Source organism: Ursus arctos, unplaced genomic scaffold (assembly GCF_023065955.2).
Source record: "Ursus arctos isolate Adak ecotype North America unplaced genomic scaffold, UrsArc2.0 scaffold_8, whole genome shotgun sequence".
NCBI lineage: Eukaryota > Metazoa > Chordata > Mammalia > Carnivora > Ursidae > Ursus > Ursus arctos.
Window position 1 is genome coordinate 83,032,837 of NW_026623100.1, and position 26,541 is coordinate 83,059,377.

General features: G+C 46.2%; 1 protein-coding gene across 1 annotated transcript in view; it reads right to left on the minus strand.

The window, feature by feature from the left end:
• The window catches only part of DCDC2C (doublecortin domain containing 2C), an 89,745-nt gene that overhangs the window by 16,441 nt on the left and 46,763 nt on the right, over window positions 1-26,541 (minus strand). The window contains exons 9-11 of the mRNA XM_044390097.3: window positions 23,724-23,792; window positions 19,549-19,590; window positions 1,881-1,944 (exon numbers count right to left, since the gene is read on the minus strand). Of these exons, the coding sequence (XP_044246032.2) occupies window positions 1,881-1,944; window positions 19,549-19,590; window positions 23,724-23,792 (175 nt within the window). The remainder of the gene's footprint in view (window positions 1-1,880; window positions 1,945-19,548; window positions 19,591-23,723; window positions 23,793-26,541) is intronic.

Sequence of the window (26,541 nt, forward strand, 5' to 3'; positions counted from 1 at the left end):
AACCACCTTTTTTCTTCAAAATGAAGCAAACGATCTCTGATCATCTTGTTGGCGTTTATCACACTGATGATGACTTTCCTCTTAAGTCACCAAGAACAGTCGGAAATCAAGAGGTCGGCATTCCCCAACATTCACTGTTGATTCTATTAGAAATTGTTGTTGACGGACACCTGGGTCTCAGTCAGTTAAGCGTCTGCCTTCAGGTCAGGTCATTGATCTCAGGGTCCTGGGATCGAGCCCTCCGTCGGGCTCACTGCTCAGCAGGGAGTCTGCTTCTCCCTCTGCCCCTCCCCCTGCTCATGCTCGCTCGCTCTCTCACTCTCTCTCTCAAATAAATAAAATCTTTAAAAAAAAAGAAAGAAATTGTTGAAAGATTTCAATTGTGGAGGTATGAACAATTACAATGAAAATTTAAAATTGAAGCCCCAAACATAATAAGGTAGGGTGGGTCCTCAGTCGGCCTGTGCCCCCCACTCCCAGCCCACAGGTGGGAAATAGTATAAAAGGTCAGTTAGCACAAGGAACCTCACTACCGTCTTGGAGCCTGAAAACCACCGCCCCTTCTTTACCCCAGTCTTGCTGGACCCCAGACGCCATCCCCCTCTGTTCCTCGGCGGCCCTACCCAACAAAAACCCAGTGCTCTTCTCCTTCACATAGAACCCTCAAGGCTCTCCCGACAGCTCACTTATTTTAGCCGTGAACAATGCTAAGAGACATCAGTCGGTGAGACATGAGAGGTGACAGCCCACCCACAGGACCGGGGAGTTTGGGCGCATCTCCTCCCTACAAGCCAGCAGAGCTCCCTTCAGCCTCTCCTGTGTAGACACCCCTCTATCTTCCTTCAAGGCGAACAATGCCCGGGTCGTCACACGCAGGCCACGGAAGGAGTAGGGGCAACAAACAGAGCTGGGGAATCCCTGCTATGACATCATCTCAGAAGACACTATTATCTCATGGAACTGTGATCACCGCACTTCCAAGGGAAAGGGCTGCAGCTGTTCTGTTTGGGGAACTAAATCACAACCAAAGAGCACAGTAGTTACTGCTAAAGATCCGAGCCACCATTCAAGGTTATGGAATGTACGGCAGGGTCGTGCCCCTACCCACGGATACGAGACCTTCAGACCCTGAAAGGCACACCGTCCAAGTTCTGCTGCAACAGGAGAATTCCGAAACGGGACGTAACATGTGACCTTGGAAAGGATACCTACCCATTCTGGGCCTCAGCCCCTCATCTGTAAAATACCCAACTTACATAACGAAAAGACAAGCAGTTCATATGTCCATAGGATTTTTACAATTTGCAAAGCCTTTCCCAAGCTTCATGTCATTTAATACTATAAAATGTCCGTTCTACTCTTCATGGCCAATATGTTACACCAGAAAGGCCTATACATCAAACTGCTTTTAAAACTACAAATCTAGGGGTGCCTTTGGCTCAAGTAATGATCCCAAGGTCCTGGGTTCAAGCCCTGCATCAGGCTCCCTGCTCAGTGGGGAGTCTGCTTCTCCCTCTCCCTCTGCCCCTCTTGTGCTCATGTTCTCTCTCTGTGTCAAATACATAAATCTTTAAAAACATTTTTAAAATACATAAAACTACAAATCTAAAAAATTATAAGTAAACAGTTATGAAAACAATTTAGGGGAGAATTTCTAATTTGGTGATGTTATTATTATGGGGGTACGGTGGGGGCCAGAAAGGGATGGCGGGCAAGAAGTAAGACCTTTTGTCTATCAACTGCTCTCTGCATATTTTAACTATATTTCAAGAGACAAGCATGACTAGCTGTTTGTGATAGGATCATACCAGTACCCTCATCCATGGCTGAATTATTACAGAATATACACATTTCTATTCTTCACCATCTACGTGACATACCTTTTTTCTTTGTGTTGTGTCTTAAGGGAACCCTTTTCTTAAAAGACATTCGTGAATTGTCTTCCTGAAATAGAAACCATCAGTGTTAGCAGCTGAAACTTTGTTCTCTGAACTATACACAGGAGTCCTCAGGACTGGGACACTCGCCACAACCAGCCCCTGAGGACTGAAGTCTGCCACAAAGTTTAGTCTACTAGGGATATTAGTGCACTCAGCAATGATTTCCCAAAACATGACACCTGCACTGAAGGCTGCCAACCTTTCCATGAAACGGCAAGTCCCACCTTGACTCTGGCCTGGCCTGCGAGTCCAGACCAAGATCAGCAAATCCCATGGATCCCCATGGATGAGAAAAGCTCCGCTCGTCTGGCCTCAGGGTCTAGCCCCAGTCTGCTGGACTTTTCACTGCAGGCAGTTCAGGGACCAAGCTGGAGAGCAGGACCAATGGACCCAGTTCCCACTGATCCCTGTGGGCCACACCAAGCTGTCCACCACCATCTCATCCTCCCCAACACTTTCCATGTCAGAAAGGACCCAGCTTTACTGTGCAGAGTGGAAAACTGGAAGGAAAGTCCCTCCTATCCTAACAATAAGAAAAAGTGAAAAAAGTCTATGAAATTACAATTTTCTTGAACTTCTCAGAGCTGAGACCACAGGGAAACCAACTAGCCTAGAATCTAGTACAGACAAACTCAGCCAAGGAGAGACGGGGCCTGAGCACCAGCTACCCTGGGGCAGAGCATGGGGGGAAGACAAAGGGTAAGAAGATTTCAGGCACGCAGATCAGATCGGGGAGTACAGCAAGCCTGGGGGCGAACAGCCAGGGTGAATGGCTGGTTCCAAGTCCAGGGCAGAGAAAACAGAGGGGCCTGGAGGAACCTGTGGTAACAAAAAAAAAAGAAAGTCTTAAGATAACAAAACATGTCAAAGGATCCAGAAGCCAGGCTGAAAACATTACAAGGGCCAAAGTAGAGCGATTAGAACAACAAATGATGTAATAGTGGATCAGAACCCAAAGCAGAAAATAAATACACAGAAGTCCATAATGATGTGAATAAATGGTTGAACAAACAACTAAATTGGAGATAAGAAGCAAATATTCCCCACGAGGTGGTGGTGAATTCACACTTTACCTCCTTTGAAGGCGAGACTTAGCAACTCGCTTCCGACACACAGAGTCGGAAAGGCAGGAATAGTACGTTTACAGAGAACCTGATAAACAGCATGTCACCCAAGAATGAAGGCTGCCGTTACTAGGGACACCACATTGTCCCCCAGTATGATACAAGAAGGGCACGTCACCTCTGGGGCGTTCTTTCCAAAACCCCAGCGAGACCATGAGAAGACACCACTAGGGGTTCCTTTCTGGGGCCTGCCTCACCCTGATATCAAACCAGACAAAGGCATCGCAAGAAAAGAGAAGACTTACCCTCAAGAGAACAGACGCCAGGACCCTTCACAGACCCTAACTGTGTGCAAAGGAAGACAGTACATCATGAACAAGAGGGTCTCTCCCAGGAGGGCGGGGCAGCTGCTGAGGGAAAGTTGGACGGTTCTTTACGGCACAGAGTTAGATACGTTTTTACCACAAAACCCAGCAACCTCACTCCTGGGTACTTAGCCAATCGGTGCCTAAGTCCCCACGGCAGCTCTTTTCAAAATTGCAAAAGTCTGGGCACAACCCAAAGTCCTCCGACTGGGGGATGGACAAACACGCAGTGTCACATCAGTAACGTGGAACACTGCTCGGCACGTGAAAGGGACAGCTGGTTGGTGCCTACAAGACAGATGAATCCTGTAGACGCTGCTTTCAGGCCCCGGACTTGAGCAGGGGAACCCACGTGAGGCAGAAAGGGCACACAGCGAGCACTGGCTGAGTGCAGACTCACCAGGAGACCCACCTCGAAATATCCGTAGGCCCTCACTGACCAAGGACTACTTACAACCAGGCACGGGTACCAAAAAAGGAAAATTCCACACATTTCCATACTTCCTCACCTTCCCCCCTTAACTACAGCCCCACCACCGCCGCCTCCTGGTGGACGGTCTCCCCTTTGCGGTCCTGCCCACTGCTCCCTTGCAGTGTATCCAATAAGCGTCTATCTCCTTTGTTCTGCCTCCAGTGAATTCTTTCACGGCCGGGCCACCAGCTTCCGGGCCATTCCACAAATCCCACATATGTCACAGTAAGTGGACATACTACACAAGTTCTGTTCTATGACACTGTGGAAAAGGCAGGAGCTCAGGACAGAAAGCCGCGGAGTGGCGGCTGGGTCAGGTGGGAGGGGAGGAAGGACAGGTGGCCAACTATGAGAGGCACGGGGGAGTTGGGGGTAGTAGACGTCCCGTACTCGTCCGAGTGGGTGGGTACATGACCATGTGTGTTCCCAAACTCCTAGAACGCCACACGGAGAAGGTCGAGGTTCACTGCACATAAATCAGACTTTAATCTTGAAAAAGGAGATAAAATGGACCCAAGAAGGGAAACATGGTAGGAAGTGGCGAGTCAGGTGATTCTTCCTGCCAATTAGAATTATAAAACAAAAGAAATTATTACGGTTCTTAAAAACAGCTACGACAGCCCTTGAAAGCACCAAAGGGGGACAGAAACAGAAGAGGATTCTCTGCGGACGGGGAGCAGTGATCTTGCACCTCCGGCCGGCGAGGCTCCCCCCCACTGCGGCTCTGGGTGCAGAAAACCACAGGCGCTCGGCTCAGGTTGGCAGCTGGCCGCTCAGAGCAGCTGAGCACCTAGAATTAAAGGGCGAAGTTTTGGAAGTGAGAAAGTTGCCAAAGGACGGAGACCCATCGTCTGCTCACCACTAACGGTGTGCTTGTATGCATTTGCCAAAATCCCCAGATCCCAGTGTATGCAGATTATACCCCAATAATACTGCTAAAAACACATTAGCTTTCGAAGAAAAAAACCCCAGAACAATAGCTCTGGCGTTGGTCTACTCAACAGTCTGTGGCTCTGGTAAGCCGAGCCTGCAAGAAGCCGCCCAGACAGCCACCTTGACAACAGCAGAGAAAGCAGAAAGCACAGAATCCGGGGGCACGGGAGCAAGCCTTCCCTGACTGGGGTCCACAAGGCCCAAAGCCGCCGCTCTCAGGTTGAGCCAAAGGCAAAAAGAATCAAAACTAGGTCACGAGGCCACGTGTGGAAGTTCATGCGCTTTGGCCGTGGGAAAGTCTCTGTCTCCCCCTCAGAGCCCACCGGTGCGTTTCCAGCAAGTACCCCTCTTCCTCCCACACGTGAGTCCGTCAGGAGCGAGATGCTGACATCCACGGGAGGCACTCCTAGTCCCACCGAGAGAGACGGCAGGACAAACCACAGAGTTCACAGGACAGCCCAGAAGGCACGGCCCCGGAGCCACTTTGCAGAGACAGAAGCCTGCAACTTCAGTCCTCTCTGAAAACAGCAAACAACACAGCAAAGAGATTTGCTGTGTGCAAAATGATGACTGATTTCATCAGGAGACGGGATTTTCCAAATGAAGACATTGTGGCTTTATCTTCAGAGGTATCACATGTACGGAAAATCACTTTTGCAAAACAGCGTTGCTTAGAAATGAGAGATAAATGATGGTATTTCTCTATTTGCATTTTATCACTGTTCTCACTAAAACTGTTCCATTTGGCCTGCAGCATCGTGGAAAGACTGCGGTAAGCAATCCGTAAGTCCTTATATCGTCTCTAAGATTAAACACTAAAAACTTATTTGCAAAAACCTAGTCACTTCCTTTAAACTGTCATAAATGCTTTCGAAAACATTTTGCAGAAGGGCGGGGCTGAAAACACAGACACAAGATGACATTCATTCTTTGCCATGTTGCAAAGTCACTAGCAGGGCACACGTGGCCCCCCCCGAGGCACCTGCACGGCTGCGATCCAAGCTGTGCCTTTCCTGGCTTACCCCACCCATGACTGCCACCCTCCCTTACCCAAAATGCCTCCCGGAGAGTAAGCGGAAAGAAAAAAAGGTGTATTGTTTGTCATCAGCTCTGCCCGGGACCTCGTGGGGTCAGAGTAGGGACATTTCACTTAGGAGAGGTTTTTCCTTGATTTTCAGTTATCTGTATTATTACTAAGGAAAAATGTTAACCTGACACATGTCAGTGATTGCTTTCATCCCTTCAGTTTATATTTCCAAGTTTTGAATCAGAATCCAGTCTAGTCCACATAGACCTAGAAAGAAAATGTCGCTAATAATTCAAAAGAAGGTAGACTGTTCCCAAATCCACATAACAATTCCCCGAGAGGCCAAAATGGGGGTAAACGATTAACACCATGAAATTCTCACTGGAAACGCCCTGCAGCTGTAACGACAGTCCAGGTAGGTGCGCTCTGAAATTAGGGTAAGACCCTATTTTAAACATCAATTATAACAATGAATCTCCCTTACACATCATGTATGTGTTCCTCCTTTTCTTTGGGATAAAGGCAATGAGATCTTTTAAACAAAATGCTTGCTTTTAATATCGAAATTATTTACTGAGAAAATGACAGGATTTTGGCAAATATTGATGACCTTGTAATAACTATGACCTCTTGGAACAATCAAGTACAAGCAAGATAAGAAAATGCTTCTAAAAAAATAAGAAAATGCTTCTAAAAAATGTGGGGTCACAGGATACAAAAATCAAGCAACAGAAATCCATTGCTTTCCATGCACTCATAATGAGGCAGCAGAACGAGAAATTAAGAAAACAGTATCATTTAGAATTGTACCAAAAAATAATAAAATATCTAGGAATAAACCTAACCAAAGACATGAAAGGCCTGTACTCTGAAAACTATACAACACTGATGAAAGAAATTGAAGACCACACAAAGAAATGGGAAGACATGCCATGCTCATGGATTGGAAGAACAAATACTGTTAAAATGTCCATACTACCCAGTCTACACATTTAATGCAATCCCCATCAAAATAACAGCAGGATTTTTCACAGAACTAGAACAAACAATACTCAAATTTGTATGGAACCACAGAAGACCCCAGATAGCCAAAACGATCTTGAAAAAGAAAAGCAATGCTAGAGACATCACAATCCCAGATCTCAGGTTATATCACAAAGCTGTAGGGGCACTAAGTTGTACAGTCAGTTGAGCAGCCGACTCTTGGTTTCAGCTCAGGTCATGATCTCAGGGTGATGAGATCAAGCCCCACATAGGGCTCTGCGCTCAGCACTGAGTCTGCTTAAAAGATTCTCCCTCTCCCGTTGCCCCTCCCCCTCTCTCGAATAAAAATAAATAAATCAAAAAAATTACACAGCTGTAGTCATCGAGACAATATGGTCCTGGCACAAAAATGGACACATAGATCAACGGACATACTAGAAAGCCCAGAAATAAACCATGATTATACAGCTAATTAATCTTCAGCAAGGGAGATAAGACTATGCAATGGGACATTGCACTCTTCAACAAATAGTGTTGGGAAAAGTGGTCAGCAACATGCAAAAGAATGAAACTGGACCACTTTCTTACACCATACACAAAAATAAACTTAAAATGGACAAAGGACCTAGATGTGAGACCTGAAACCATAAAAATCCTAGAACAGAGCACAGGCAGTAATTTTTCTGACATCAGCCATAACAACTTTTTTCCTAGATATATCTCCTAAGGCAAAGGAAACAAAAGCAAAAATGACCTATTGGGATTACATCAAAATAAAAACCTTCTGAAGGAAACAATCAACAAAACTAAAAGGCAACCTACTGAATGACATATCTGATTGAGGGTTAGTATCCAAAATATATGAAGAACGCATACAACTCAACACTCAAAAAAACAAATAATCCAATTAAAAATGGGCAGAAGACTTGAACAGACATTTCTCCAAAGAAGACATACAAATGGCCAACATCACTGATCATCAGGGAAACACAAATCAAAACCACTATATCACCTCACACCTGTCAGAATGGCTACAATCAACAACACAAGAAACAAAAGGTGTTGGCAAAGATGCGGAGAAAAAGGAGCCCTCATGCACTGTTGGTGGGAACGCAAACTGGTGCAGCCACTCTGGAAAACAGTATGGAGTCTCCTCAAAAAGTTAAAAAATAGAGCTACCCTATGATCCAGTAATCGCATTGCTGGTATTTACTCGTAATACAAAAACACTAATTCAAAGGGATACGTGAACCCCTACGTTTATTGCAGCATTATTTACGGCAGCCAAATTATGGAAACAGCCTGTGTCCATCGATTGATGAATGGATAAAGAAGTGGTATATACATTCAATGAAATATTACTAAGCCATAAAAAAATGAAATCTTATCGTTCGCAATGACACGACCTAAAGAGTATAATGCTATGTGAAATAAGTCAGAGTAAGACAAATATCACATGACTTCACTCATATGTGGAATTTAAGAAACAAAACAAATGAACACAGGAAAAAAAAAGAGACAAACCAAGAGATAAATTCTTAACTACAGAGAACTAACAGATGGTTACCAGAGGGGAGGTGGGTGGGGGGAATGTGTGAAATTTAAAAAAAAATTATTTGCTGGGAAAATGGCAGGGTTTTGGTAAATATTGATGATAATGAAATAACTATGACCTCTTGGAAAAATCAAGTGCAAGCAAGAGAAGAAAATGTTTCTTAAAAATGTGTCTGCTCCTGCTGAGTCCTTCCTTTGTGGATTTGCTGTCATCCTTAAGGTAGAGTTTTTAGAAATCATAAGCCAGGAAACAAAATAAGGGGCAACACATACAACAGAATAGAAAGTAGCACCTCGGGAAATTAGGCACAAAGGAGAAAAAGGGGAACAGCTCCTCCCTAAAAACAGAGGGAAATTTCAGCTGTAGAGACAGAAAACAAATTTTGATCCTCTTTTTAAACGTCTGAAAATCTCAAATGTAGCCAATCGACAATTGCCTTTTGAGTACCTACTATGTGCCCTGGGCTCTTCTGGTCACTGCTGAGGGCTGTTGGGAACGTAAGGCGTGGTCTTTACAATGAAGAAATGTATGGTTGGCCTGAGGGACTAATTAACAAAGAGGAACTGCATGTCCCATGAGACAGCAAAGAACAAATCTATAAAATGCGGTGTTAATAACCGTGTATGATAACCTCGCTAATACAGAGTAAGTTGTGCAGGATCTCAAAAACTGCTACAGTTTGGAGTGTCAACGATGGTTTCACAGAAGTGGTCAGACTTAGGTAAGGACAATAAAGGTGTGAAAAGAGCGGGGACATAGTTAAAGGGGAAAACATGTGCAGGTGTAAACAGAGTCAGGAGAGCAGTGTGATGCCAGGAGTTGACCAACGTCAACCAGCATTGAGGCACAAAGCCAGAGGGAAGACTGAAAGCCAGGGACACTGGAAAGTAGGCACTGAGTGGTGCCTCTTTAGGGAAGAACAAAGGTGCATGACAGAGACAAGGAGGAACTGAGTGGCACTGAGGACATGTCCTATTCAAGGGGACATCTAAGTGGAAATGCAGAGGCTCATGAACATCACAAGGTTCTAAGTGCTATGAGGGTCTGAAAGAACTGAGGTCATCCAAGGTTCCATTAAAGACAAGGGACTGAAATGGCATTTGCAAACAGAAGGGGGACCAGCGGGGAAGGTCAACACAACTCAAATAATTTCAGTCATTTGGGTAGACTCCCCATGAGGGAAGCAACAGAGAGGAGAACCAGAATGACAGAATGTGAGGTCTCTGCTTGGGGGTGGGCCAAGAGAGAGAAGCCAACAGGCTGTTGGGACAAGAGAGTGTCATGCCATGGAATGGAGGAGTTTGATGACTGAGACATTGATACACAGTGTCAAGAAAAATTGAAGGATAGAGCAGCAGATGAGAAGTGTTCGCTGAGTCTACCCAACACAGGGGAGCAGCTCTGGGAGAGGCAGGGGTGGGGCCAATGAAGAGAGACAGGGAGAAAGTGGAACGATTTCGTGTGGCACACCTGACATGGAAAGCAACAGCAGCCGTCTTCCCGCGGGGCTATGCTCAAAGCCAATGACGACGAGCACTCTAGGTTGGCAAATGAAGACGGGTGAGCACACCTGCTGGACAGCTATGCTGGATGCCACCGTGGCAGCCACCGTGCTGGACAGCCAGGACAACTTCTCCAAGCAGGCACCGCTGCTTACTGGAGAGCAGGACAAGCGTCCACGAGCGGGGAGAAGATTAATGACACTGAAAAGGCAGACAGATATTACAGGCACAGTGACCCTCACAAGTGGTGGAAAGAAGAAATTTTGGAGAAAGATGGAGGGTGGGCTCATTTAGGAAAGAAGGGGATGTCTCTTCTTCTGGCTTGAAGCCGCAGTCTGACTGAACGGCAACCTCGGGCTGCTGAGCAAGAGGCTGTGCTAGAAGTCTCTCCAGGCCGACACGGCCACCTCCACCTTGCTCGCATCCAGAGGCGCCATATCTGACTCTCATCCCAGAGTTCCAAAAAATTACCAGAAGCCGCCGAAGGGCCACTTCCTTTACTTCTAGGAACACACGGCCTGGAAAAGAGCAGAAGAGTCGGTCCTAGAGACTATAGATGAAGACCTGGATTAGGTCATTGTCACCAAAAGATGTCACTGAGCCACCCAGGCATCGGAGGGCTTGAGGAGAAGCATGCGAACCTGCATGGAGCCGAAGCACACCGCGTCTCCGCAGGCGGCAGCCTTTCTGCAGGACCCAGGACAGCAGCCTCTCGGGCTCCGGCAGCGAAGTCTGCATCTTACAGTCTCTGAACCTGGCACGGAGTGTTGAGCACTGAACAGGCTCTGAACGCAGAGAACACCCTCACTGGATATCTGGAGTTGCTTTCAGGCATTTCTATGGCAATAGGGAAACTTCCTAAAATCACAGTATTAAGTAAGGAGATGTTTCTATTTGCTCCTCAGTAATATGAAAGGATTAAAGAAGAGTCATTTCTAGGGGTACTTCTGGCTCTGACTTTTTTAAGATTTATTTATTTGAGAGAGAGAAAGAGAGCGAGCACACATGCACATGTGAGAGGAGGAAGGGCAGAGGGAGACAGAATCTCAAGCAGACTCCCCGCTGAGCACAGAGCCCTACGTGGGGCTCAATCCCACAACTCTGAGATCATGACCTGAGCAGAAATCAAGAGCCAGGTGCTCAAACGACTGAGCCACCCAGACACCCCTGGCTCGGACTTTTAAGATCCCACAGTCCCAGTATCCTCCAGGGACAGACTGCCTGGGCAGGGAGCCAGCTGCTGGCCTGATCAGGCCTATTGGTCAATGGCAGGTGTGTGGGCTTCATGACACACATTTGGACAATAGGGACAAACCTATTCAACCTCAAAAGGTTGAATGTCGCACAGGCTTCTGATTCAGAGGAAAGAACCAAAGTTCATTTAGGAGTGTTTCACTCCACCCCAAATAGATGTATGGTTTGCTGAAATCCACATGCATTCTGTGCCCATGATCTTTACCAATTTGTGAAATTCATTATTTAAGGCATTTCAACGTGCGGTATAAATTTGTTTTTTGACTTATCACAAGTTCAAAAAAAAAGGCTGTTTTCTCTGTACTCATTCTATTTACAAGCAAAAATGTGGATTTTATTTATAGACCATTTTTTTGCACCACCGTGTATCCTCCTCCTTCAGTACCAATATAGACAAACCCCGAAGACAAATAAAGAACAGGCCTGACTTGACTCAACATCACATGGCTTCATGGATGGTGTCTCCGAGCAATCTCAAGAGCAGACCTGGATTCTGAGTTAGAGATACCTGACTACTTCTCATCTCTGCTTTCTCTCGGGAAAAGCTGCCAGGTTCACAGAAGGTAATGTGGAATCAAGAGAAAAGGCCCCTGAACAATCTCACTGTCCATGCAAAGGGCCCATGGGCCTTCCAGCTCCCTTCCTCTTCCTGTTTTTTATTTTCTTTTCTCTAACCTACTCATGGGAGAAGAAATTTTTTTCTCCAAAATATGACTGTCAATTGTGGGTAACTAAGTAATAAATTCACCTAAAAGTACCTTCCCGGAGTGTGGTATAGGCAGCCCGTAAAGGTTTCTCATTAAGCTTTCCCAGAAATGAGAATTTAAAATGCTACTTTCTGTCTCCAAAAATTATATTTATGGCCCTATGTTATACAAACCTAAACTCCAGATTGCTTGGTACCATACAAAACATTGTAAATTGACCACGTATATTTTCATAATTAAGAATAACTCATACATTTTTAAAAGTTATAGACAGTATCTCTATAACTCACATGGAAAACCAAGTAAATTTGAATAAAATGCTTTCCTGTCATGACTGCAATGGCTTGTGCGCCATGTGGTGATATTTTAATGTCTGGGTGCTGCCGTCTGTTGAGCGTCTGACTCTTGGTTTTGGCTCAGGTCACGATCTCACGTGTTGTGGGACCGAGTCCTGCATCAGGTTCTGTGCTCAGTGGGGAGTCTGCTTCTTCTTCCCTCCCTCTGCCCCTCCCTCTGCTCTCTCTCTAAAATAAATAAATTAAAAAAAAAAAAAAACCTGTCCACCTGAGGCCAGCAGGAGTGTGAGAAGAGGACCACCCTTGGAGAACAGAAATGGGCCGCGAGGCCCCCACTCCAGGGCTTAGCTCACAGCTGAGGGGACCACCTCGCTGAATGCAGAAAGACCCGCTCTTGGGTCCCATTTCTGCTACTTAAGCACTATAAGTTGGGCATAAAGTTCTATTAGATTCCTTGCTCTCACCCCACAGGAGGTGCCTCTGCTGACACCTTTAATTAAGCGTTTGCTCACAGCCAAATCCTGGTGTTATTCTTGTCTGTGTCCTAGCAGATGGCTCCAAGCAAGAGTTTGGTCCCTCTGCTAATAACCGATTTTCTATAACAGACAGCACTGTAGACAACTGCTGAATGAGAAAACGAACTAAGAAGTGAACAGCCAAGAGCCAGCTGATAAGGAGCAGGTGCCTACCTGAGCATCTGGCTGAACCGGGCCACCCTTCTTCCCTGCACGGCGACAAAGGTGGCAGACGCATCGGCAATACACCGGGACCCAGCTGGGAGCCGGAGGCAGCTGCTGGCAGGAAGTCTCCCTGCTGCACACACAGGGCTGGGAGTAGGGCAAAGACAGCAGGCCCCGCAGGGAGCGGGAGGGTCCTCAGCCCAGAAACCAGGAGCGAAGTGTTGACACTTCCCAGACAGAAGGCAGTAGAAGAAACTGGCCTGCACCTGCTGGTCTCTCCCTAGCTCCACTGAGGTATGATGGACAAGCAGCAACAGTGTACATTCGGGTGGTATGACGGCGTGGTGTTTAAGGAACACTGCTGTGCAGGGGTGACCGCGGACCAGTTACTGAGCATGTCTGTCTCACGTGGACACATGCTTTGCATGTATGGTGAGAACACGGAAGATCTGCTCTCAAGTAAACGATACAGCGTTGTTAACTATAGATCCCTGGGCTTATTCCTCTTACGACTCGCTGATCCTCTTACTTGCTCCTTCTCTGGACTGGAATGAAGCCTTTCATCTCCCCCTCCAGGTCCCTAACTGTGATTTCTAAAATTGTCGTGAATTCAACACAAGTGTTTCAGTGGAGCCCCGCACATGAAAAAAATAGGTTGGTTCATCCTATTATAAAACATATATTCAATACATTACGTTTTATTAATGAAGACCATTACACAGAATATATATGAATATATGCATATATATCAGAATATACATATATTCTATAGTTGGATATATATAGATATATATATAGATATATATATCTATATATATAGTTGAAAATAAAGCATCTCTTCTATTTTAAAATGCAAATTTCTTTTTGCTTGAATCCAAATGAACCTCCTATGTATAAAGGAATCCAAGCCTTATTTTTCTAGAACCCTGCAATTCTCTAAAAATCTCCTTACTTAATATTTAATTCACCATACCCCACTTAGCATTATTGACAACTTACACTTAGCTTTGAGACCCCAGTGCTGATCAATATGGGCCTCGTCTCTCAGGGAAGCAATAAAATACTTAGCTGTAGTGACAGAATGGTATCAAGATAATAAAGAGAAAAAAATGGTAAAGATACTGGGCAGGCAATGCATTTCAAAAATCAATTAAAGAATCAATGCCATTTTCATTTTGTCACAAAAACCCTGAGTCAGAGACAATGCTAGATCAAAAACTCCCCAGTTTTATTGGCACTTCTGGCAATGTTAATTAAATGAAAACCCTCTCCTGATTGACGGATAAAGCATACAAGAGCGAATCACGGTTACAGGTCTGCACACCCAGTTACTGTAGCAAGACGCTTATGCAGTGTTTCCAGCAGTAGCTGCAAGCGGAGGAAAATGCCTCATGTTCTGAGGTCAGCGTTTATTAAATATGTTAAATCATTTAACTATGATTTATGTCAGTTGATATAAACCATTTACTTTGATTATTTTTTAAAAGGTCTCACTGTTCTGTCACTCATTCTATAGCTAGTGATGTATCAAGTACTCGCTTTTCTTATCTGATCTTGTCGGGCAGGAGGACCACCGTTTCCAGCCTCGGCGACCACTAAGGGTGGGGGAGCTTGTAAGGGAAAGTGCCCGTTTCCTTCCAAGCCCCTCATCCTATGAGACTTGATTCTCAATGAATGTCTAAGCACAGCAGGAAATGGGGTGGAGTCATAATGACCAGAAAACCAGAAAACAAAATAGAATACGACTCTCTTAAGAAAATAAGCACACAACGTTTATCGATGAAACATAACTCCTAGTCTATAATTGTGGTACCAAAATTACCCACTGTTTTGTTCTATTTTGTTTTTCAATTTTCTTATGACTTAACCCAAATTCATATTGTGTTTTGAAATTTCCAACTTTTCAACAACAGAAACACTGAAGACTGGAAGCTAGGAGAGGGTCAAACTTCTCTCTCTCCTGCCAAATTCTTTTTTTTTTTAAGATTTTATTTATTTATTTGACACAGAGCGAGCGAGAGAAAGAGAAAGAGAGAGCATGCAAGCATAAGCAGGGGGAACGGCAGGCAGGGGAGAAGCAGGCTTCCCCCTGAGCAAGGAGCCCAATGCGGGACTCGAACCCAGGACCCTGGGATCATGACCTGAGCCAAAGGCAGACGCATAACCAACTGAGCCACCCAGACGCCCCTCTCTTGCCAAATTCTAGTCCTAAAATTCCCAGGCATGTTCAGTAAAGAATTTTCTAACCAGCCATGCTCCTTGGCGGGTAAGGAAGGGAGGCTCTGAGCAGGAGGCACGCCCCTAACTAAGGGGCTGACCATTCAGCAGGGAAAATGAACAGAAGACACAGAACAGGGAGTTGTGGAAAACCAGAAGCACACACAAAATAACTGGGGCAATTGAGGAAAGTGACATATTACAATAGCCAGCACAGTCGCTAAAAGCAGAGAGCACTAAGAAATGACCAGATGGGCAATCCAGACACATCTTGAAAGAGGTAACTGCTGAACCAGGTGAAGATCAGCATCGGGGAGAGACTGGAAATCAGGCCAGAAACGCAAGCACAGAGGTCGAGCACAGGAATCGGTGCCACACAGCACAGCGTTCCTTCAGGAGAAGCCGAGGCCGGCCCTCTGCTGCAGGGAACACAGCGCCAGTCCCCCACAGAGGAGCTCACACCTGCACAGACAGGCATCCTCTGACCATCCTCCAACCACCTGGGCCCAGTGCCTTGCCACGGCCCGCACTATCAACACCGCTTCCCCGGGGAAGGAAGCTCAAACAATGAACTCGCCAAAACACGTCAGTACCTCGCTGTGCAGGAGACAGGAGCCTTGCCGGTTAGAGATGTGTTCTAATCCTAACCGAGGGCAAACAACCAGCAGACAGAATGATTCTCGGTGCTTTGTCCCCAAATCAGAGACTGGATAACAGACTCTCAGTGTTCAGTTAGCATTCTACATGTTTCCATTGACAGGCATCAAGATTTTATTAGAGCAGGTGACAAATATCTATACACATAAAAGTTTACGTGTATCTCAAGGATAAGTTTAATAACTAACAGACATAAGTTCTAGTCATATGTTGTGTGATATAATTTTTTTCTTGTTTTTCCAACAGGCTACAATATAAACGCTTCGAAGGCAGACAAAATCTGCTTTTTTCTGTCACATTGATGGCATTTAACACAGAATGCTCAACAGTTTTGAGGTGTGGGCCACAGTTGCCATCACCACCCATTCGGAGGGACTCGGGCTTGATCTCATCATATATAACATGGTCATAAAACACACAGAATCCTCCTCTAAAAGGTGACAGACCACTTTATAAATTGATGAGTACATATGCCAAAAATCTTACTTTAAGGTACTTTTTTTTACACACTTATTATTAATCACTTTATGCTTAGTATTTGAAGCCTTTGAGGAAAAAATGTCACAATTACCATTCCATCATCTTACACACTCTACACCTGGAATTTGTCACCATGGCAACCTGTCTTGATGCCCCTGAATCGGAAGTGATCCGTGTGTTCGTATTATATCCTAAAATGCAAAACCTAGATAAAACCACCAAAATGCCCAGCTAGAGCATTCCAGATGTTCTTTGGTACATTTCAGAGAGTTACTGTCAGTCTAACGCAGGGTGGAATCATTCAACATCTGGTTTCATGGCTTGTTTTATTTTGCATTTTTAAATGTATCGCTGGGTAAATTATTCCTTCTGTTTTCTTAAGCCTCTCAAGTTTTCACCCCAGTAACAAAATAAACCTAATGAAAAATCAAATGGAATATTTATTCCAGTAAAAGAGAAATGAAATTGTCTTTTTTGATCCTGGCATGAGATCAAAGGGTCAAAACAGATGATACCCAAAGCAAAACGTATAACATTACTCTGGAGGAAACCCTCGTAAGCACAATTCATATGTTGTCTTGTTGGTTGGTTGAGATTTTTCTTAATGTGAATGGCATCTCTGATCAAAAATGTTTAAATCTATTTCTAGTAAAATCAACATTTAAACAAATGTTTAAATCTATTTCTAAGTAAAATCAACATTCTGAAGTATACTAAGAATAACTTTAAAATACTGAAAATATCCTAAATATCGATTCATAGTATTAATTAAAATTATTATCAGCAAAGTCATGATCCCTTTAAGACACTATGTTAAAAAACTAATGGAAAATAGCCCTTAAGAATATACACAAAGTGAAAACAGATTCTAAGCAGAAGAATTCAATGTTTTTACTATTTTTATCTGTATTTATTAATAATTCTATAATAAATACGATTTTTATAACTTGATAAAGTATTGTGAATTTTAAAACATGGGATATCATAGAAGAAAATTCAGTTTCACAAAATAATTAATGCCAACAGTGAGAATCGCACTGTGTGTGCCTGGTGCTAAGAAAAATGAAAATATAGGGACGCCTGGTGGCTCAGTCGGTTAAGTGGCCAACTCTTGATTTCGGCTCAGGTCATGATTTCAGGGTTGTGGAATCAAGCCCTGCGTCAGGCTCCATACTGGCGGTAAAGTCTGCTTGAGATTCTCTCTCTCCCTCTGTTCTTCCCCCTCCTCTCTCTTTCTCTCTCTCAAAAAAACTTTTTTTAAACAAAGAAAAAGAAAGAAAAATGAAAACATAAACAAAATGGAATTCCTCCTGCTAAGGAATTCTAGTAGGAATCACAGAGAGAAGAATAACCGTCCCTATAATTTACTCCCCACCCACCGGAGAAGGCACTTCATGGATAATTCTAATCTTTATATGGACTTCACAGGTTGGAAGTTATCCAAATATTGCACATAAGGAACCTGAGGCTCAGGTCAGGGCAGGAAACTGCACCCCAGACACCATTTACATGCGTCCAGAGTTTGCCCTCTTCACTCCATCATGTTTACCAGCACGTTCAGACTAAGAGCAAGGAACATATATGCCAGACAAATGATATATTTCCAAAGAATTACTTGACAATAAAGTCTGAGAGAATGTTCTCTGAGCTCACGGGGACATCTCCCTCAACACCCAGGTTGCTTTCCCAGCAAAGTGCAGATGCTCTGGCTGCTGAGCATTCCAGGGGATGGAATTCGAGAGAACAAAATTGATGACACTGATTTTAATGACAGAGTTACAAGTGGGAACAGCCAAGTGTCTAATTTCCAACTGAAAAACACTTTCATTAAAATACTACAAACACCGTTTTAAACACAGATATGTTGCACTTTTCAAGAACTTGCAAACCCATTTTCTCGATCAATTCTTTTGAGCTAAGTAAACCTATAAATACATAAAATAGGTGTTGATTGGGTTAACAAAGTTCAGAGAAGTGAACTTACTGAATAAGGGGCACCTCACAAGTTTACAGAAGAGCTAGGACAGGACTGCAGCACTTCCACATGGCCGCTCGCACATCTGCACGCGACAGGTGCACTTGCTTCCACATGGCCCCATGCACATCTGCATGCGACAGGTGCACTCGCTTCCACGTGTCCACGTGCACATCTGCACACGACAGGTGCACTCGCTTCCACATGGCCCCATGCACATCTGCACATGACAGGTGCACTCACTTCCACATGGCCATGTGCACATCTGCATGTGACAGGTGTATTCGCAGACAGTACTGCAGCTCGTGTGTGTGCCCCACCCCAGGTGCTGTCAGGATTCTTTTACAATCCAGTTATCACTGACAACATAAATAAAAATCATAACATCGAGCACATTTCATACATGTTATCTCTAATCCCAGAGGTTGATTTTGCTATAAATAAACCATCAAACTTCAGAGGAAGAAACTGAGCTCTGATTTTCTATGGCATTATCCCAAGTTTCACGTGGGGGAAGTGATGGACGGAGCATTCTACTGCAGGTGGATCTCATGTCAAATCCCAAGTGGTTCTCCCATGCTGGTTTTGATTAGGTAACCTTCCCAAATATTAGTATTATGGCCCAAGTTTTCACTGAGTGACAAGGAATCTAAGTGAACTAAGGAATAAATAAATAAAATCTTGCATACTCAGGCAAAAATCATCACAGTCACTTAATCATCTAACAAATAACAGTGAGACTTTTTTTTTAAGTAGACTCCACTCCCAGCATGGAGCCCAACACGGGGCTTGAACTCACGACCCTGAGACCAAGACCTGAGCTGAGATCAAGAGTCAGACATTTAATTGACTAAGCCGCCCCATCCAGGCACCCCAACAGTGAGACTTTGATTCTGCTAGGGACAGAGCTACTGCCGGGGGAGCAGGACTGTGGAGATGGACATGTCCCTGCCTACCATGTGGGGCCAGCTGTCCAGCCAGAGCCACACCTCCCCAGGGGGCTGGGAGTGTCCCACCTCTGGGGGGCCCATCCTCCTCCTGTGGCCCCCAGGTTGACACGCTCATCCTTAGCCTAAAGGCCAGGGCCCGAAGATGCAAGTTTTAGGGCTTCCTGGAAAGCCCAAGCAAGGGTCTGCAGTGCCTGCTGGCGGCTAAGTTATGGGGGGTGTTCCCGAACATGAGACTCGAGTGGCGGCTTGGCTCTCCTGCTTCCTATCTGCCATTGGGTGGATCTGTCTGCCTCTCTGAAATGCCTTAACCATATTCCTTCCCCTCTGAGTTGCTTCCTCTCTGTGGGAGCAGAGCTAAGGTGTGTGACAATGGCACAGAGGTTATAGTCCTGAAAAAGCACCTGGCAAGATTTTGGAATCCACTGATTATCTTGTTAGGTCTGATTTCGGAATACGAAACACATAAATTACAGAATGTGTTGATACAAACCTTTCTTTCATTATCTTCACAAGGACTTTCATCTTCTTTTTCCTATTATTAAAAAAATATAGTAATCAACTCTTTGCAGGAAGGACGCTGTCAAATAAATCCTTGCTCCTCCCCTCACTTCCCCGTTGTGGCACAGACCCTGAAGGACTTCCCTCTCCAGCTCTGACTCCACCTTGCTCCTCCCATTTCCTGCCTAGTTCATCAGGCACTACACCTTCCCTACCCTAAACTGTTGCCATGCACTTCTCGTTAAGTACTTCCCACGGAACAGGACACCTGGGGGTTTTCACTCTTAGAGTGCCACCTTCAGACGTGGGTGCATCTCCACCTTCCTGTCTCCCCAGCGCTGGCTTCCCGCTGGACCGCAAAGCATCAGCTGCTCATCGGCCCCCAAGGATGATCTCACGTGTTTCTACTTTGTGTTATTAATGTGCATATTTTTGGGATATTCCACCCGGACGGTTCTCAAGCCTCCAATGTAACTAAAATACTGTGCCATGAACACAATCTGACATAGGTAAAAATAGACACTTCATCTTTATTAGTTCACAGAAGAGCTCTTCAAATTAGTTGATGTCGGTGATATTCCATTTTAAGGTGAAAATATCACTGAAGGGTCAGAGACCGTCAGAGCTGTCATCACTGTAGAATTAACCCACTTAAAGCGTTCCGAGGGTGAAGACGTGTCCGATGAAAGCATGGCTCTATGTTTGACTTCTGCTCTTGATTCCACCCACTTCTGTGCCAGTAATGTGCATCATGACCAAATAAACCACTTGTCCACATTCCCTGGGCTGGCGGTGAGCCACATCTGACCCGGACGCCTGCACTGAGAGCTCCCCCCACCCGCGCCGTTCTAGCGCCCGCACAGAGCGGCCGGGGGAGGCGGGGACGAGGAGTCATGCTCGGTGCGGAGAGAGTCTGCTCGGGACGATGCAGTGTTTGTACACAGACAGCTGTCAGCACTACAAAGGTCCTCACTACCACTGAATGGTACTCGTAAAAGTGGTTAAAATGGCACCTGTTATGTTTCACATACACCTATATTTTACCACAAAAAAAAAATTTTAGATGATAACAGAAACCCTTATGATCCGACATCAGAAATCTATATTTTTAAAATGATGTTCGCAATAACATGCTCTCTTCCCACTTTGCAAGGTCATTTCCATTTTACCCCAGGACGGCAGACTGAAGTTTAAGCACCTTAGCCACAGGTAACTCAAAGCAGATCCACAAACGGTTCCGAGACACCTTCTGCGCGTAAGGCACCGTCCTGGATGCCGTGAAGGACACCCGATGCCAATCCCTAAGGATTCCACAACGGGGGGAGCGAGAAGCAACATGCAAAACGGAAACTAATACAGTCAGCGTCTCATAAATATCCCGTGACTCATTTTTCAAATTAACAGGGAAATGAAACAAGAAATAACACGAGAGTTCACTGAGAGCAGATACAGACACTGTGGCCTCAGCCAGGAAGCATTACTTAGACGTCGCATCTTTATTATTATAATTTCTAGCTACTATAAGGCACATAAAATGCTTGCTCTCTTTCTGATCCCTCAAAAACACAGGCTACACTTCAGGGCCAAAAACCTTCAACTCCGTGGACACTTCATGCCAATAAGGAAAACACACCGACGCAGTTCTGTCCGGGTCACACAGGAAGCAAAGATGGCGCTGTGTGGACGTCATAGCAGTCAGGCTCTTCTGGCCACGAGTTACACAACAACTACCAGCACAAGGAACAGACCGTGGAGCCTGACACGGCAAGTAGCTCTCCTGAGAAATTAGGCACAACTAGCATATGGTTCACCGTGCAGAAGATGGATCGTTCAAAACCGGGGTCAAATCCAAGCTCCCCCACTTCCTAACTACAGGGTGGAGGGTGAAGACTGCATGTGAGGTCAGGCGGGCCCATGTGGCAGGGGTTAGCATCGTGCCCGACAGAGCAAACGCTCAGCAGAGGGGGGCTGTTCTCCCCAGACCCTCCCTGCCTGCCTCACGTCATTAATGTCTGGACAAGAGACAACGGGGGTTCCGCTGTTCTGTATCACCTTCTTTCCCAGAAGCTGAGACTGCAAACCCAGACGTTTAAAAACTAGGTGCTTGGGTTTGCCATTATTCCGATAATGCATTAAGAAAGACACTTTGATTCACTCTAGGAAATTCAATCTACTGATTGATGTCAAGTTACTAGTGCACAGGAAAACGCCCAGAGGCCCGAGCAGATTTACATAACAAATCAATAGGCACGGATGACAAATTTAGTGGCCAGTCCCCACAAGGCACTCAGGCTACCGCATAAACTCAATGTCACCACGATGTCTGCGCCCTCTTTCTATTAAAACACGGCAATCAGTTATTACACAACTGGAACGCATTAGGGCCCCTCTCCACTGCTCCCCCCAGTGCAAGCAGGTGCCCTCTGTGTCGCCTCACCTAATGCTCCAGGACAGACATTGCTCCAGTGCTCAGAACACAGTCTTACACTCTGGCACCAGAGCAACGAAATATTCTCTTTCCTCCTCATTTGAGAGTCTTCCCAGTCATGGAGATACACACTGTATACTTTCACCGAAAACCACCTCCAGATCAAAACTACTTAAGAACAGAGGGAAAAGAGAATTGTTTGAAAGTGCATTCCCCTTGTCTGTTTTAGCTCATGAGCTCCACTGATGTTGGAAAACCCAAACTTCCTTTCCCACAAACGCCCTTTCCAAGGTGGGCAAGAAGAGGAGACAGCTCCGAGTAGCTCCAGCCCCTGCCACCAGCCCTCCGGGCTCACTTCCCTCTGTTCTTAAATGGGGACCCAGTTTAAGAGTGGAAAAGATGGCTGCCAAGGCCGCTGTATCCCCAAGTTTATAGTTCTCGAGGCTTCGGCATTAGACTCACACTTGACACCCCGGAATCATTACGCAACCTCCTGCTTGGGGCCAGAAAGTTTAAAACAAGAGGGGCGCCTGGGTGGCTCGGTCCGCTGAGCATCGGACTCTCGATTTCAGCTCAGGTCATGGTCTCAGGGTGGTGGGATCGAATCCCATGTTGGGCTCTGCTCTGCACAGAGTCTGCTTAGGATTCTGTCTCTCCCTCTGCCCCTCCTGTCCCCACTTGTGTTCTTTCTCTCTTTCTCTCAAAAACAAATTTTAAATAAGAAACCACCTCGGAAAAAAAATCTAGAGACAGAATTTTGAAAACAAATTCCCAAAAATCTATTTCTTACCTACATGATTTGTATATTTAAAGTAAATTTTGTCTTAAATACTCTCACCGCAGGGGCACCTGGGTGGCTCAGTCAGGTAAGCACCGTCTGACTTTGGCCCAGGTCGTGATCTCAGGGTCCTGGGATGGAGCCCCGCATCGGGCTTCCTGCTCCGCGGACAGCCTGTTTCTCCCTCTCCCTCTGCTCCTCCCTCTGTCTCAACTAAATGTTCTTACCACACACACAAAAAAGGAAATGGTGATTATCCGTCGTGGACATGTTAACTAGTTTTAATTACCAAGTATTCCTCAATAAAAAAATAAAGATAAATGTTGTTTTTGCAATACGCGTAGTCGATACAGCCTGGTCACATGACCTCACAGAGCGCCACGTGCACAGAGGAACGCGCTTCTGGCTTCGACGGCACGTCTCAGCGTCTGGATGGACAAAGCCACAGACACAGCACGTGGCCGGGGCTCTCCTGGGCTGGCTCCTGCTGCCATCTGCGGAGCGGGTGCCCACGCTCCCCGCGTTCCCCAGCAAGATGAGCTGCTTACACAAGACCAGCGCCCCGGAAAGCGGAATGTCCGTGGTGTCCACAGACGTCTACATACCTACACGCCTGCTGCTAGTCACCTCCCGACTCGCCCCGCTAAAAATATATCTTGAAATTTGTTGGGAAAACCGTTTCTCAGCCTGTGACTGGAAGCACAGTAAAAGGTAATCAGGACAAGTACAGAAGCCATTAAAATTCCTCACATAATTTCTGGCATCAAGAGACCAGATCTAAGGCACAGCCTGCCTGGGAAACACGCTAGGTTTCTAGTTCCGTGCTGATCTGTATTCTGGAATGCCCTGGGCTCTCTGATTCTTTCTTCATCAAACGTGAGCTCTACCCACCGTGTTAAAAGGATAAGGAGGTGCCTTCCCCCCAAGAATTAAATACAATATAAAAGTGGGATCTGCTCACCTTGTTGCTTTCAAAATCAGGGGAGCTATCGTGTGTCTCTTCGTCTTCCTTAACTATCTCCGCCGGCGTCTAGAGAGAAAACACACCACGTTTTAGCTTAGTGGCCGGCCGGCTACGCCAAACCCCGTGAAAGGAGCGGAGGGCGTGGAGAGTGGAACTCTGTGACCCATTTTTGTAGACGGAGCTGAAAACGGGGCCGGTTTCTCCACAGCGCCTGTCTTGTATTTTTACCTTTTGCTCCACTTTCAAAGTGCTAACCTATTTAACGAAATCGTCGGGGAAATCTTTAAGGAGAAATGCTAGAAACCCCTTTCACGTACACAGGAGTGGATTACCCCTCCAGATGCTTCTTGTCAGCAGTGATAAATGCCCGTGAGCCAGAGCCCCCCTCCGCTGTGTTCAAACACGCGCCCCACAGCCTGGGCGGTCCTGTTCCTCGCACAGCGGTGCCTGCTCACATCCTTGGGTATGATCTCCCAGTTTTTGTGACTTGTTGGCAAAAAGCAGTGAGCTGTGTTTCACTGGTGCCCTGGAGCCTCTCCATGAGGGGAAAGCCTTGAGGTTGTGTGGCTAAGAAAGAAAGGGCCCCCAGGGGCTACGGTATTTCTGGACCAGTCAGTGTAGGGCTACACCCAGGACACGTGCCGCATATCCACTGAAGGCCGGCGAGGGGGTCTCCTGCCCACCAGTCACCCAGGAAGCCAGACCGACGGAGACGCCAACTCCTCGCATTTCCCTGGCTTTGGAGGCAGAGGGGCAGTGGGGCTCTTAACGCCTGTGCCAGGACGTGCGGCTCATTCCCTCCCCCCACCTGTCATCGGGGAAGGCAGGCTGCAAAGCACACCTGAGTTAAAGTGGGTGGAGAAGTATTCTCTCAACAAATGCCCACAACCGGTGTCCATGAAGAGCCCCAAGGACCCCACAGCTCCTGCCAGCTGACCCTTACAGGTGCAAGAGCAAGTCTGTGGCTGTGTAGACGTCTGGGTGACTGCTCCACAGCCGATCCCACCAGCCCAGACCTCAGCTGCGCAAACGATCCGAAAACTCAGACAAAGACTGCATGCACGTTCTCATCCTGCAGTCCACATGGGAAAGTAACCACGAAGACGACGACTCTGGGACTGCTCCAACTACATGAAAAATAAACACAGAAAGCACATTCTTTCAAAGAGTAAGTGATGTGACTCACCCAACATCGACTCATTCATTTATTCAGCAATATACACAGAATGCCTGCGTCCCGCAATCCTGACGTACGACAGTGACCGTGAATGCAAACCAACGTGGCCTCCAAGAAGCTCAGTCATACGGGGAGATGAACAGTAATTAAGTCACACAATTAAGTATAAAAGCACAACTGTGATATGCTTTGTGAGAGAGACATGGAGCCAAATAGGATATCAGGGGGTTTCACATACACAGGAGACCACGGAACGTTTCCTCTGGTGCGACTACAACTTGAAATGGGAGGGATGAAAAGCAATATACAAAAAGGCAGAGAGAGAATGTTGCAGACAAAAGGGAAGGCGTGTGGCCATCTTGCTGCAGGAGAAAGCACTGAGATGGAGGGGTACTGGGGATGGTCAGCCTCCGGAGAAAGAGCCACCCAGTGATCCAGCCGGGGACGGCGGCAGGCAGCACCAGTGGGAGGGAGGTGCAGGTGCACAGAGTGGGTCGCTTCCACACATGTTTAGGAGGTAAAACTGGCAGATGTTGAGATGGTCTGGATATGGAGGAGTTGAAACAGTCGCAGGAATATCTCTAAGTTTGCTTTGTCTTACTGGATGGACGAGTGTCATACACCCCCTGAGACAGGGAGAGAGCAAGGTGTGCAGATGGTGTGAAGACACGTGTGCATTCTCACTGTGCTGAACTTTCGTGCCTCAGAACAGCTCACGGGTGATGTCAGCTCCTAGTGTGTGTCTATCTGGATGCATGTCTGCGTGTCTGGATGTGTGTGTGTGTGTGTGTGTGTGTGTGCATGTGCACCTGGAGCCCAGAAAAGAGACCCACAGAGAGACTGACAGCACGGTGATGGAGAGTTCCATCTGGGGAGAAGGTCTAGACCTGGAAGAATCATTGCCCTGACCTGACCATGTAGACCTCCAACATTCCATGCCGAGTGGAGGATCAGAAGTCTACGGAGAAGAATGAGAATGGGCCCCTGGCTGGCTCAGTCGGAAGAGCATGTGACTCTTGATCTCAAGGTTGTGAGTTCAAGCCCTACGTTGGGTGTAGAGATTACTTAAAAAATAAACTCTTTAGGGGATCCTGGGTGGCTCAGTCGGTTAAGTGTCTGCCTTCAGCTCAGGTCATGATCCCGGGTCCTAGGATCGAGCCCCTCATCTGGCTCCCTGCTCAGCGGGGACTCTGCTTCTCTCTCTCCCTCTGTGTGTGTGCACTCTCTCTCTCTCTCTCTCTAGCTCTCATTTTCTCTCAAATTAATAAATGAAAATCTTTCTAAAAAATAAAATAAACTCTTTAAGAAAAAAAAAATGAGAATTGAGTAGCCAGACAGATGGAAGGAAGGAAAATCAGGAGGTGGTTGGGTCTTGCCAAAGGAGGAGAGTACTGGAGGAAAAGGGAGGGGCCAAAAGTGTCAGCCGAAGGTGAAAGGTCAAGTGTGACGAGAACCGAGAAGTGTGTTGGATTTGGGGCATGAAGTCGAGAGATGTTTCACGTCATTGTGGGCAGAAGCCAGAAGAGGCCAAGGAGAGGGGAGGGGATGGAGACAGTGAGGAGAGGAGGGACCCTCCCTCCAAGGACTGGGAGAGACGGAGCTGCTCACAGAGGAAGGAGGCCAAGGGAGGGATCATTC